The sequence below is a fragment of the Grus americana genome, chromosome Z (assembly GCF_028858705.1).
Source record: "Grus americana isolate bGruAme1 chromosome Z, bGruAme1.mat, whole genome shotgun sequence".
Classification (NCBI taxonomy): domain Eukaryota; kingdom Metazoa; phylum Chordata; class Aves; order Gruiformes; family Gruidae; genus Grus; species Grus americana.
The window spans coordinates 29,119,174-29,134,154 of NC_072891.1; the positions used below are offsets into that span (position 1 = coordinate 29,119,174).

Sequence of the window (14,981 nt, forward strand, 5' to 3'; positions counted from 1 at the left end):
AGGTCATCTGGTCCAACTCCCCCTGCTCAAACAGGGCCACCTCAAGCCAGTTGCCCAGGACCGTGTCCAGATGGCTTTTGAGTATTTCCAAGGATGGAGACTCTACCACCTGTCTGGGCAACCTGTGCCAGAGCTCGGTCACCCTCATAGGAAAAAAGTGTTTCCTGATGTTGAGACGGAACTTCCTGTGTTTCTGTCTGTGCCCATCGCCTCTGGTCCTGTCACTGGGCACCACTGGAAACAGCCTAGCTCTGTTTTCTCTGCACCCTCCCTTCAGGTATTTGTATACATTGCTGAGATCCTCCTGAGCCTTCCGTTCTCTGGGATGAACAGTCTCAGCTGTCTCAGCCTTTCCTCATCGGAGAGATGGTCCAGTCCCTTCATCATCTTTGTGGCCCTTTACTGGAGTGTCTCCAGTAGGTCCACGCCTCTCTTGCAATGGACAACCCAGAACTGGACACAATACTTCAGGTGTGGCCTCACCAGTGCTGAGTAGAGGGGAAGGATCATCTCCTCACTAGCAATACTTTGCCTAATGCAGCCCAGGAGACCATTTGCCACCTTTGCAGCAAGGGCATGTTGTTGGCTCGTGTTCAGCATGGTGCCCCCCAGGTCCTTTTCTGCCAGGCTGATTTCCAGCTGGGTGGACCCCAGCATATATCAGTGCATGGGGCTGTTCCTCCCCAGGTGTGCTTCCTGTTGAACTTCATGAGGTTCCCATCAGCCCATTTCTCCAGCTAGTTGAGGTGCCTCTGGAGGGCAGAATGACCTCAGAATAGGTGTATCATCAGAATGTACCCTCAGCAAGTTTGCTGATGACACCAAAGTGGGAGGATACACCAGAGGGTCCTCCCAGTTCAGTGTCATCAACGAACTTGCTGAGGATACACTTTGCCCCACCATCCAGGTCATTAATCAAGCTGTAAACTTAGTATTGACCGCTGGGGTATACTGCTAGTCACTGGCCTCCCACTAGACTTCACGTCACTGACCATCATCCTCTGGGCCTGGCTGTTCAGCCAGTTCTCACTCCACATCAGTGTATGCTCCTCCAGCCTGTACTTCACCAGCTGCTCTATCAGGATGCTATGGGAGACAGTGTCCAAAGCCTTCCTGAAGTCTAAGCAGGCAATATCCACTGCTCTCCCCTCATCCACCAGGCCAGTCATTTAATCACAGAAGTTTAGCAATTTGGTCAAGCATGACTTTCCCTTGGTAAATCTATGCTGACTAGTACAGATGACCCTCTTGTACTTCGCGTGCCTGTTTCCGGGATGAAATGTTCCATTATATTGTGAGAGGTCAGAATGTCACATGTTCCCATATATTACCATTCATCAGCTACAGCATCCAAAACTTATGCAATTACAGAATCAAAGACAGTACAACTACAAACTCAAACCACCACCCCACCAAAACCCCTAAATTCAAGGAAAATTTTACATTGCTAACAAATACCTAAAAAAGCAGTGTTTGAAGCTTGCACACATGAATTGGAGTGATGTGTGAGCAAGCTGAAACAAATCATGAATCCAAGGGAACGACATGACGCATAGCAGGAATGCACTAAGCCTGGGTAGCGCCTATGCACTGTAGGCAGTGACATACCCAGAACTGGTCTAGATGAGGGATGACAGTTCATCTGCATGCTAGCAGGCAAAGAACAATTCTTTTAATTTCTGTGTAGATATCAAATCTGCCAGAGTTCCTTAAAAAATTCCAAAGGGAAAAATTATTTACCTGATACTTTAAAACATCCACATTGTAATAGGATGCAGATGGATTCTGCTCTGATAATTTCTTGAGGTAGACAGTTACAGCTTGCATGTTCATCCAAAAATCCTTAGTACTGGAGTCACTTTGTGACTGATCACTACAAAGAAAAAGAAAGGTAGGACTGAGAAGGAAACACTAAGTTTTATTATTTTGGATGTCTAAAAATTAAGATTAGATCTTTCTCTTTCTTCACTATTTCAAGCACGAATTTGTTCTAATGCTTTATAACACATAATTGTACCTTCCTAAATACTAAGACAAATTAACTACTTGTATTTAGTAAAAATTCTGCTTCCAGGATGATCTGCATCACAAGATGGAGTTAATGCTGAATTTGGATTTTACATTTAATAAAACATAATTTTAATATACTGAATTATGTGTTACCATACTTTCATATATTTATAGAGAGTGTAAGCTTTCAAAAAATGTTCAGTTAAAAGTGAAGTGAATTTTCAAATTATTATAAGCAATTGTTTCTCATACTTATAGTTGCATTCAATCTTAGTAACAATTTATTATATCACTTCTATATGTAGGTAAGAGCGCACATGACTGCAGAAGCACAATCCCGTTTGGGAGGTACTGGAGCATGGTGTTCTGAGATCAACAATATTTTCAGCTCTGGTTGCATCAGATTTATTTTGAATAAGGATGAAGCTTTTAAGAAAACTGATTCAAAATCAAAACTCAAATCACATAAGAATCAAAGACCTCTCAATTTCTGTGGATACAGTGAAGAACTGCATCCATCCCTGAGGGGGAATGCAGAGTGTGCCTGCAGAATGAAAGCTGACAGTAAGCACCTGGAACACAGTAAATATGACCGTAGTGTCCTAGAACAGTGATTTACGTATCAGTAGTCTGTCCAATTTACTTCGAATTTGGTTTTCAGTACACTGTTGTGATTCATAGAATTTCCATTTTCAGTAAAATATATAGATAAACACTTATCAGTACAGAGGCCTTCCACAATTTAAATAAATGAAACCAGTAGTAAAATTTTTCTGCTGCTGCACAACCAAGTGCGATTCAAACCAGAAATTCCTACATCACCACAAATATCACTCTCATTCAAAACTTTAATCTCTATTAATACCAAGCAAATTATACCCTTTGCAGTATATGATGAAAAGTCAAATTATTACTATATGGGTTTAACTTTGTAAATATCCATTACATGTATCCTTTCTAATTAGAGGTGAAGTGTTACAGTACTCAGAGTGATACAGTTATGTAAGTGATCTGATCTACTGTAGAAATGATACAGTTTAAAAATACACTAGTAAGTGACAAATTATCTTAGGTATAGCTCCTACTACTTGTTTTCCATTTAAGGCTACTATTTCATCATTTAATCTTACCATTGTTACTACTGTATAAAGAAATAATTTATAAAATGCATGTAAAAACACAGCTATGTTTATAAAGTATTTTTAATGGCTCCTGTTATACTCAGCACAAGTTTAAGTCCAGGAATCACTGAGATTTTTAATGGTGGCAGTGGAGAGAACTGAGCTGAACGAGATTAATTCAGGCAATTAAATAATGTATAAGCAAATCAATAAGACTGTACACAATTCTGATTTACATATACAACTCCTCACATTTTACAAATCATGTAGTTTACTATTATATTAAAAAAAATACAAAACCTGTATACAAGTTGTGCATTTGGAAGAATCTGCTCTAGTTTGCTTGTGTTTTTTACCCTGAAGCAGAGCACAGCTGGAGATGGGTTGCTGGTGAAGACTTTAATAATCCCACTTGGGAATGATACTGTCATATCACCAGTAATCTTCACAATACATCTAGAAGAGAATGAAAACATCAGTTTCATTGCAACTCTAACTGCCTAGTTTTAATACTAATTTTAAAGCAATCACTGTACTTTCACAATCTGATGAGCTGAATTACAACAGTTGGATGGTTGGACTTGATATCTTAGAGGTCTTTTCCAACCTTAAAGATTCTATGATTCTATGAAAAACAAAATCAATTTCAAATGAGGGTCATGTGGCACTGTGACAATGTACTGTCACTTTCAACTTGGAAGTCAGATGAAATAAAAAAAGTTTAGCTGGTTAAGCATACAGTAGTCTTGGTGGATATTTTTCAGACTTTGAAAACATGGCACAACTATGCTTAGGCAAGGCCTAAGTAGCATAGCAAGGGACGTGACAGAGGGAATGAGGTACTTTTAGCTGCCCAAATTTACAAGTAGCACCTACCTAACTGTGATAAAAACCCTTCTCATTTTCAGTGTTCTCATAGAACACATTTTTGTAAAGCAGGGATGTATGAACTCCTAGTGGGATGCAGGCCAATACAGAGCAATCGGCTACTGTTGTCACTTATACCAGAAAAAAAACCAACTCTTTGGATCCTCCTTCTAACGTATATACATTTCCCCCCAAAACATAAACCAAGTGTGTTTTCTTATTATAACTTATTACATTCAAAACAATTCACTATTTAACTAACTTTGTGGGATCTGCTCCTTTAAAGTAGGCGTTAACAGATTCAGTAAGAGCTACTGCAACAGGCAAGGTGTCCTGGTTTCCAAGGCTGACAGGGCTGGGACCACGTGAAACACCTAGAATACATACAGTGTATAGGTTTAATTTTCAGAAAGCTTAGCAATGGGTTTCAGAATGGTTGACTACATCTGTAATTTTCACAAGAGGTTACTACCATCAAGGTCACAGTAGCACCTGAAGTATTACTTGAAAAGTGTGTAGAAAAATATAAACATAGTACAGTACAATTGCACCATCAAAACACTGCTTAGCAGTCTAAGAAACAGGACTATTGGTAGGACGTTATGTAAATGGACAGACACAAGGAAATACATATGAGACAGAGGAACATCGCATTAAAATGGCTACTGATGAAAGTGAAGTCAACAGCTCCAAAGGAAATTAGACATAGACTAGAATACTTAAAAAAAATAATCCCTACTGTATGCTTATCATATGGAAAAATGGTCATGGAAATGCAAAGAATTCACTTACAGTATGCATGAACTTAAATGCAAATACATTAATATTACCCCACATAAGCGAACTGTTGAACATTCTTTTAACTATTTCAGCCAACAAAGATTACAATGCCCAAGCAGAAATTGTTGGATAAGCCTTCACAGATGCCTGTGCCAATACAACACAGTTGCAATGCATAACTATAAAAATCAACTCAGACCTCATGCTAAGGCTTTTTGAAATTGTGTATGATTGATGAAAGCAGCTGTCATGGGATTTTAGTTTTCACCAATTTTCTATGTGTGTACTGAATATAAGACAATACTGGAAGTTCTGTCTTTTTATTAGTGCAGCAGCATAGTGGAGAGCATCTTACTAATTTTTGGTACTGCTGCTGAAATGGCCTGTATTGCATAACACTATCTATCACAAAGGAGGCATAATCTTTCTCATTTCATGAGCAATATGAAAAACTTTGGAAAAAAAAATCCTTCCATATAATATTGCTCATGGCAAACATATCCTATTTACTCTAAAACAGTGGCTGTGCCTTCCAAGCTCTTCCAGAAACAAAAAGGAAGTTGGGCCCTTGTTCTTCACAGGAGGTCTAATATGAGATACTAGACCTTAAATTCAGAGATAAGTGAAAGAAGTAGTAACAACAAGAGAGTAAAAGACAGGAGTTGGTCTAATACTGCAACCTCATACCTTACTTTCCATCATGATTTCTTGCCTAAGGTAGTAAAATGTTCAGAGTACTTCTCAGCACCATGAAAAAAAAATTAGTGCAACATTCAGGACTCCTTAGATTGAAAGTGTTACTGTAGTCACAAGTGTTCAAAACCAAAAATTCTTAGACAAATGAAATATTATGATGCTGGCTACAAAACACTGACTTATTTACTTCTTAAATATGAACAGTAGGTTGTTTTTATTCTTTCAGACAATACGTGAGTCATGTTTCCACAGTTTTCTTTCTCTCCCTGAAGACCACCAATAAAAACTGTGATTCTCAATAGTTTCAGGAATCCAGAAATCGTAATTTCAAGAACCAAATGTGCAATAAAATAATGAGTTAACAACAACCAGAAATTCTGTTTGGTGAAATACTAAACCTCAGAAGTATTCTCCACCAAAGCCAAAATATGCACTCAATGGATGTGGCACTACGGTTGCCAGGGTGTTCTACTGTCTTTTTTCTCTCAGTTTACTAAGGAGTAACAAACAGTTGCAGAGCAGATAGGAAGTGATTAGTCTGTATTAATTATGACAGATTGTTTACAGATGTATAAATTATTTTAAAATCTTTTACTTATAACGGCCTTGTGTATATTTTTATATTGCTACTTGAAAATCATGCAGAGTAATGCAACTATATATGATATTCCCATTGGTAAAAGACAAATACTGATTTCTTGACTAAGAGTGAAATTTATTAGGAATAACAAAACCACTATTTTTACTTTTTCTGGGAACACCAAAGCGCATATATATATACACACATATATACACAGTTCTCTTAGATGTATTCGAGGGACTACAAATGAGATAGCTTCTCTCTTATTTGCTGTGCCCCCACTGTTCATCACCCTTTGATTCACAAAGATCTATGCGTTCTCCTAAAAACCAATAAATTGAAACAAACATAACTACTTAACCTAACTCTGGAAGTCATCGTTTTGTTGCCTGGCAGCTGAAAATACAACACAATGCAGTGATATGCAGCTTGAGGGCCTTTCATGCCTGCTGTGAGCTCTCAGAGGGATGGGACGTCACTGAGCTACACCAGGGGAGCCTTGCTGCATCTCAGGCTGCAGCCTGGCTCAAGGCTGCAGTGCGAGCACCTTTGGCAGTGACAGCAAAACTAGCTTTGATGCCCTGCCTCCTGCAGCCCTGACCACCATTAACAGCCCCTGAGCTGTGCTGATGCAAGAGCCAGTGACACAGCCATGCAAACAGTTGCACTGACACACTCGAGGTTGCTAAACTGCAGAATAAAAGACTCCATTGTTGGTCGTAAAAACGGCAAATAAACAAACCTGATCAAATGGTTTTAATTCAGTTTAGGAACAAAGATTCAGACAATTTTAATATTGGCTAAACGGGTATCATGAAAATAAAGTTTCTTGTAAACAAGATTACCTTTATTATGTGTATCTTCAAAGATTTGTATTATATGAAAATAAAGAAACATTTTTACCTACTTGCCTAATGAGAATAAGGATTGTCAAAGTAAAAATATTCACTTTACTTGAAAGAAAGTAGTAATGACAAACTGAAGAAGCAAGACCAAGTTTCAGCTTGTTTTAGGGGAAGTGGGGGGGATAGACAGAAGATTACGTTACATAAAAGTGGTTATATCAAGTTTTGGTGATTTCAGCAACATATAACTTGTTAAGTATTTGAGCTTTCAAGCTACTTGTATCTGCCAGATACCAGAAATAACTGAAGAAACTTGTTTCAAAAGAAATACAATTTTATGAGGTGTACTGTATTAGGATGATTAGTTAACATGTAAATCAGCTTTGAGTACAATACCTGGTGGTGTCTCACAAAGCTTTTCAATTGTAGGAAGGTTTCCAATCAAAAGATCATCCTCTATTACATTTAAATGAAACAAAACATTGCAAGAAAGCAAAATATTTCAAGCAAAAATAGATGTTAAAAAATTAATATATATAAAAATACTTTGAAAATAAGGCTAAAGCATAAAAGAAACATTCAATTATGCATGCCTTAAAGTTTACTTGGAAAAAGATAATTAGAGTCAACTTGCCATTATTCAGAACAAATGGGGTAGGGGAAACACTGGGTTGTGCAAAAGTCAAAATATAGACAGTAATGTAGAGCCTCAAGCCCCAAAGTCATTCAGCCATCTGTACTGTCCTTCACCGCTCTCCAGGACTATTTAATTCATACAGTCAGTGCAGATGGAACTGGCCTTGTTTATTTTTGATAGGCCAGGTTAATAACCATGTCAAGCCTCAGTGTTGGCACACACCTCCTTACCTCCTCCCTCACCTTATGATTTCACTGTCACTGTCTCCAACAACACACAGTCAGAGCTGGGGCTACTGATGCTGCCACCAACTTTTTGTTCCTTGGTACCAGCGCTGAGGCCTGAGGAAGTGAGTCTGGATGGACTTTGGCAACCAAAATATCAGTTATCTTTCTGTGATTCTTCTCGGCATTTGGGAAACTGGCGGACAGTAAACTGTAGCAGCTAAGGCTGGGCAGACCTTACTAGCTTTGGTCCTGCACAGGGTGGAAACACCTGCACTGCTTTCAGTGCAGAACTCCCACTAGAAGCTGTGCAGATGCTCTCCTGAGCTGCTAAGCCTGGGCGAGGAATCCTTGGCATCAGTAACATTCACAGATAACTGAGTGTTAACTCAAGAATGTGATTTAACTTGGGACCAAAGTGGTAACAGTGTTCAGGAACGAAATACTTCAATTCTGCTAAAGAAACAAGTTAAAATGTCTTTACAAAAAACCAAAATAAAACTCCCTAGTAAGTCCCCTTTTCATTTGTTATAAACCAATGTCAAAACTGAAGGACTTTCCTTTAAAAACATGAGAAAACCTTCTGAAATTAGTGGCAATACATGAAGACTAATTTGCTTTTCATCTTCACCTCGTTTGTTAGTTTGCTTTTAGTAAACACCTCTGTTTAACTTACATACTTCATTAACTTGAAGAAAAAGATGCATTACTTTCATTTTTTTGGAAACTGCAATTACAGGATAACAAACAAAATAAAAAGAACATAAAAGAACTCAATTTTGTGAACAGTTATATTCATTCAAATTTATCAGTATCCCAAAGTATTTCTGCACCTATACAATAACATCTTCTGAACAAATACATGATAGCACTGCTCGATGAATGGATGTACAAGCATACCAAATGCAAATTCATGGAATAATAATTTTGAAAGATATTTCCCCAAAGAGCATACTGTAATTGGATCTATGGTCTAATCTAATTAAATCCACTGTCCTGACTCTCAGTGTCATTTAGAAGCAGGAACTGCACAGGATACTTGAAATACTTAGACTGGACTCGCATATGGAACAACTAGCTCCAGCAAACTGTTTTCCTAACAGGTGAAACCTAGTGGCAGAATTACGCTGTTTCTAAAAATAAGTCAAAATGGTTAATTTAACTTACCAACTGTAGGTGTGTTAGCTGCACTGAGGGAAGCAGAAGAGGATATTGAGGAAATGCTCTCTGCACGAGCCAAGGGAGCTGCAGGTGGTGGACTTGAGTTAGAGGTCAGTGGAGGGCTGAATGGCCTAGGCTGAACAAAAGAGATTAAAAGAATATTACACAAAGTGGTTTTAGAAAGATGAAAAAAGACTGCAAATAGAAGAGTTTTCCATTTCATGCCCCAATCAATTTAATAGTGTTTCTCAACATAGTTCCTTTAATGCTTTATCTACCCTAGTTTTTAGTGTAAAACAGAGAACCCACATTTTCCATTGGAATCAATTCCATGATTTCATAGATCATCTTTATTCATTCTTGGCCTGGGTCATTAAGTCTAATATATTTGATTATGTAGCAGCCTGTCAATAATTGTGCTATAACACAGTAGCAGAACCTAAGCCTACAGCCCTGTGTATGTGTGCAGCAAATGTGGATTTACAGAGCTGAAGGAGAGCTACTAACAAACTGGAAGTGAGTCCAGCAGAGGGCAACTTAAATAGTTGGGACCGGAGTACATGAGAGAGAGGGACAGACTGAAGGACCTGGGTTTGTTCAGCCTGGAGAACAGAAGCCTAAGGAGAGATCTACCAGCAGTCTTTCACTAGCTAAAAGGGGGTACAAAGAAGGCAGTCAGGCTCTTCTCAGAGATGCAAGAGCTACAGCAAAGGAAACTTCAGCTGAACTTAGGGAAAAAATTCCTTCTTGTAACCTCATGGTTAAACCCTGGGACAGGTTGCCCAAAGAGATTGTAAGATCTCTCTCTGGAGATTTTCAAAACTCACCGTGTCCCTGAGCAACCTGATGCAATTTTGAAGTCGGCCAGTCTTTGAGCAGGAAGTTGGCCTAGAGATCTTCAAAAGTTCCTTCCATCCTAAATCTCTGGATGGTTTTATGATTTGCTTAACTGTTAACGTATTAAACCAACTAATTAGTGTTTTGGGATTAACCTATCTAAAAGGTACTGGAACCCCTTGAAGCATCTCTTTTGGCTGGGTAACTGTGTGATTTTTTTTTTCCCCGGTTCTGCCACACTTGTTGCTGGGTATGTGGCTTTTATACTAGCTACAGGAATTGTAAAAGAAGTTGATATATAATGAAGACAACTGGCAGTCTTCCACTTGTATCCAGATACTAGCCAATTTCTAAAACAACAGTATAAAATGAATGTACCTTTGCCCAGAATCATACTTTATAGCAGAACAGTACCAGCTAAATTCTTCTATTTAATTATGATGATATGAAGAACAGATTCCTTGGTCTAAGACCAATTACTACAATTTTATATTGGAATGAGAAAAGAATCTCAAAATTAACCCTATTCTGATCTTACAGAAATGCAAAACAGTTTGAAAGTGTTTCAGTTTTGTTGAAGTGTAAGACTTGAAATTTTGTCCATAACAAGAATATGGTGAAAATACCTTGCTACTTTGAAAGACAGTAAGAGGACCTTGCCACGGTAGCTTTTTTCCAAGTCAGTAAGTCAAATGAAACCCAAAGAATCCTAATATTCACAGAGGAGATTAAGCATGGCTCCGTCTGATACGTTGTCTGGCTATTTGCATTCTTTGCCACATTCCTTATCGGCAGGTGGACTTGCACCGCAGGCAGTGAACAGAGATGCAGGCAGCGTGCAACCCCTCGCTATCCCCATGAGCAGCTGCTGCAATCTGCCACCTCCCTTCTCCACCAACCAGCACCAAGGGCAGGGAGAAGTCACAGCAGGGCTACTTGTGTCAACACATGACTGAAAGATCTACTTAATACCATTCATTCCCCAAAGCTTTGGCAATATCCCTAAATCAATGGAGCTTTGTTAATAACTTTGCTAGTATTTCACATTTTGAAAACTTCAATCTCATACACATGCTATCCTTTCATTATCAAATTATTGATTTGTTTAATTAAAAACATTCAGCCTATGCAAAAATTATGTTGTGGATCTTTGTAATTCTGTTAAGAATTATTTTGTTATAGTAATATAATTATCATGAACAACTTCCATGCCTATCTGGCAATGGCAAAAATCTGCTTACGTGATTCCTTGAACATTGGCTGGAAAGTAACTCCACTGTAACAGTGAAAATGAATGGTATATCTGAAATCAAGTTACAATGGAGAATAAAAAAACCCAACAATCAATACATACTATTTCAGTAATCCCACTAAGTTTCCCAGTAGACAGCTTTGGTCTTGAAGCAGGCCTTGGAGGGGGTACAATGGTGCCTACAGAAAGAGGAGTTGTGGGCCTTGCTGAAAGAAAGCAAATTTAAGGAAATAAATATTAAAAAGGTCACACTGAACATAAATATGTACTCACTTGAATAGAATAACTGGAATTTATGTCTCTATTCCTATTCTACAAGCTCCATTTTGTAAGATTTACCACTAATCATAAATGCTTTTAAAATAGGTCCATACGATACCCTGAAAAGTGACTCTAAAAATGGCATCATGGGCTTTCTCATTGCTCTCAAATTATCTTATACCTACTATTGTTGGAGGTTTGTATGTCAAAAGATGGTTTTACATGAATTTCCTTTTGTATACCATCTATATGGATTCAGAATATAGGACAGTCTTTCATGTCTCACCACAAACAGAAAATTCAGTGGAAATTCATATTTGGTCCTGACTGAAAATGGCATAGCTCTGTTTACACCAAATTTTGCCCACTGAAATCCCACTGACTTCAATAAGTATACACCAGTGTAACAGATAAATTACTCTGTTGATGGTAAGAACACACTAACTCCTTATTATCTCTTAGCCAAGCTATCAGAAGTAAAAAGCAGTTAAAAAAAAAATACTGGCTCCATGCACTTCTAAACCTAACAGAAACTATTAACAGATGATGGCAGCAGATCAAAGATGCCACTTTTACAAAGTCACTTTTCTGAATAGAATGAATCGAACTGTCTTTCAAAATAAATGTTAGATGCCATCCAATGAGTATGACAGATCTAAAATTAACTTCAAAATAGACTGAAATCCTCATATATGACTATGTTGCTGCATCATATCCTATTATCTCCCTCAAATTATTCTGGATGGTTCTTTTTCACTTAAATCAGTTAATGTTATTTAAAGTGCAACTTTTAAGTACGGTGTTTTCTTAGGCATTCTGCATAACTCTGCTGTCACTTAAGTAGTACGGGAGTTTCATCACTGACTTGGGAAGAAAGAAATTAGGCTAATACTGACCACATCCACTTTAAGAATTGCAAACTCAAATGTACCCAGATAAATTAACTTCTAAAATATCAGTCATTCCTTTAAAATTTTTATTATGCCCCAAGATGACAGTGCATGCTAAACACTGAGTAATCTGCTGCAGTACCACAGGTATTCAGTGAGTCATGGCACCTTGCCCATATGCACATTTCCTTTGCCCTCTTAGTATGTAGCATTACTGTGATATCATCCACGCTTCAAAATACCAGGTGTTAAAAAGGAACAGTTTTAAATCGAATTTATTTAACTTTATTTAATCTGAAAATGTCTATACAAAGCCATTTAGGAATGGAATTGTTTTTGCAAATTCAATCACTTAATCTTTGAGATCTCACTGCTGTCTGACATTCCCCCCAGAATACATTCCTATTTCTAGAAAAGCAAAGCTCTGCATGGTTAAGAGAAAGCAATGCCTTTAATTGAGTAATTTGAATTTTTCTTATTATTTCAAGCTGAATATTTACTTCATTGTTCTAACTTTGAAGGAAGTTGGTACTAACAAACAGTTTAGTACATTCGAAGTAAGAAGATGAGTTAATTTAAACATCAGGTGAGTGATAACAAAAAGAAAAATGAGTCCAAAGCTTGCTTTTTGGAGTCAGTTATTAGCAAAGAGTAGTACACAATGCATGCTTGCCATACCCTTATTTGTATGAGAACAAGAAGGCACTAAACTATAGTCCAGTAGTGCTGAAGATGATGCGGAAGAAATTTCAGCAGCAGCGCCAGTTTCTTCAATGAATAATTGTTCATGGCATATAGTATTATTGAAAAGGTCACTTTGATCCTCAGAAGCACAGCTGTTGGAAGAATTCCCAAGCAAAGCAGAAGAGGCAAGGCAGGCATTTTCACTTTTAAAATGCAATCTTTGGGGCTCCTTCTTGTCTGCGCTTGTGTGTCTAATTGAAAGAAGTTCATCAGCAAAGGAAATCCACTGACTCTGAGACCGTGAAAGACAGGATAAAGTACTGGTGCTCCCTGATGGTGCTGCTGTAACACCAGATTTGCACAAAGTGCTAATGGTAAAGTCTGGTGAGGATGGGCTTGTAGACCCAGAATCTGTCTGGTGTCCAAGCAAAGACTGAGATACTCTACACCCAGGCAAATCAGTGGTAGATGAAGAGGAGCTCCTACTGTGCTCTTTTAGTGTAGCTGAAGGAAAAGGGAAGAATTGAAACTAGGACCAACACTGAAAAGATAAAAATTTCAATATTCAAAAAAGTATTCAATATCCCCTGCATGAGGATTATTAGCCAGCATGAAAAATAACTTCTCTACTAGGCTTAAAATCCCACCACTTACAAATAAAATAAAAAAAAAACCACACAAAACACAAAAGAGCCACATACCACACATACTTCATTCACACTGCCAACCACGTCACTTTCAATTTTTTAAGCCAAAAAGCAACTTGTTGTCTTTCTCTCCACTTAAGGCCCTACTTTTCATGACTTTCTTTATCCCTCTTCCTCCTTGTTGTGGTTTAACTTCCTTTCATCTTTGGTTTTTTCCTTCTTGTATCCTACTCTATTTTTGTTTCCTCTCCGTACCTTTCTGCTTTTCATTTCTTTCAAAGTTATCTAATCAAACCTACCCTATCCTGTTCCTTCCAAACACTTTTATCCTCTTACCCTTAACATTTATAATGAGAAGGCCCAACATAAATGGCTGTCTAGTGAATGAATGAAGACAACGCAGTCATGAAATCCTGTTTGATACTCTTATCAACCCGTATCTAGTGAGTAACTATATACATGAGGCATCATCCACCCCAGTTTATTTCCTCTCTCATCTTATAGTCTTCAGGTTGCTGGAAAACAGGAGTTTTCCACAAGTATTCCCTGCACTTGGCTGTTGCCTGTTGCAGTAGATAACCACAGAAGCAGAAAATGCCAGGTTAGTCAATTCTTAACATCTTGCAATGGCAAAGCTAGAAGCAACAGCAGAGTGACATACAGAATCAAAAAAAGAGAACACATTTAAAAGTTCAGATCAAAAGTAGAGGTGCCCTCTCTACAGTGGTCCTTTTACCATGAACAAGTACATCCTCTAAGAACACATATACAGAGTTTTAACATAGCTTTCCCTTTCTAACACATATTTTAAATATCATTCAAAGGCTTTAGAATACTACTATAAATCCTAATCAAAAAGCAATGTGAAAATCTTTCAAACTATTTTAAAAATACATATGGATGAAAATGAGGAAGATAAATAAAAAGAAGCATTTTTACCATATCAATTGCTGGCTAAAAAAATGTCTGTTGTGTTTGTTCAAGATAACAAAGTTATCTTAAACTTCTAAAAAAGCAGGATTATTCATGGATGACCGAAGTTTACTTCCGTGCTGCGTAGACCACAGTCTGCTCAAATATCATGGTAGTTTAAGTGTTCAATGATTAACACAGAGTTACAAACCAATATCTAAAGAAATGCTTTAACAGTAAAAAGAAAAAAGTAACCTGTGGGACATTCTACATCTGGTATACAGCATATCTGCATATCATAACAACTAATTTGTGTAATTTAAGTTTTGGATAGAGATTTTCAAAAGCTTTAAGCATCAGCTTACCTATATTAACCTTCAAGTTGAACATAGAACACTGATTTCAAGGAAAATACAATCAGGATGAGGTTCTGTATTTTTTAAAGTCTTTAGAATTAACCTGCAGGTTAGTGAGCATCAGAACTTGATTTAAACAACCATATGACCTACATTGATCCAGTATTTTTTTCCCTCCAAATATATTAGTAATTTGTTATACACTCCACGGATCATTTTAC

The 14,981-nt window shown here is 37.6% G+C and overlaps 1 protein-coding gene across 9 annotated transcripts in view; it reads right to left on the reverse strand.

The window, feature by feature from the left end:
- FCHO2 (FCH and mu domain containing endocytic adaptor 2) overlaps nucleotides 1-14,981 on the reverse strand; it is a 97,540-nt gene that overhangs the window by 8,736 nt on the left and 73,823 nt on the right. For 4 of the 9 annotated variants that reach the window (XM_054808877.1, XM_054808879.1, XM_054808878.1 and 1 more), the window contains 7 exons: nucleotides 12,840-13,349; nucleotides 11,113-11,216; nucleotides 8,928-9,057; nucleotides 7,296-7,355; nucleotides 4,261-4,372; nucleotides 3,432-3,587; nucleotides 1,741-1,873 (listed from right to left, as the gene is read on the reverse strand). In XM_054808877.1, coding sequence (XP_054664852.1) covers nucleotides 1,741-1,873; nucleotides 3,432-3,587; nucleotides 4,261-4,372; nucleotides 7,296-7,355; nucleotides 8,928-9,057; nucleotides 11,113-11,216; nucleotides 12,840-13,349 — 1,205 coding nt within the window. Of the gene's footprint in view, nucleotides 1-1,739; nucleotides 1,874-3,431; nucleotides 3,588-4,260; nucleotides 4,373-7,295; nucleotides 7,356-8,927; nucleotides 9,058-11,112; nucleotides 11,217-12,839; nucleotides 13,350-14,981 lie in introns of those variants that run through there. The other 5 variants (XM_054808885.1, XM_054808884.1, XM_054808886.1 and 2 more) reach the window with 4 other exon arrangements.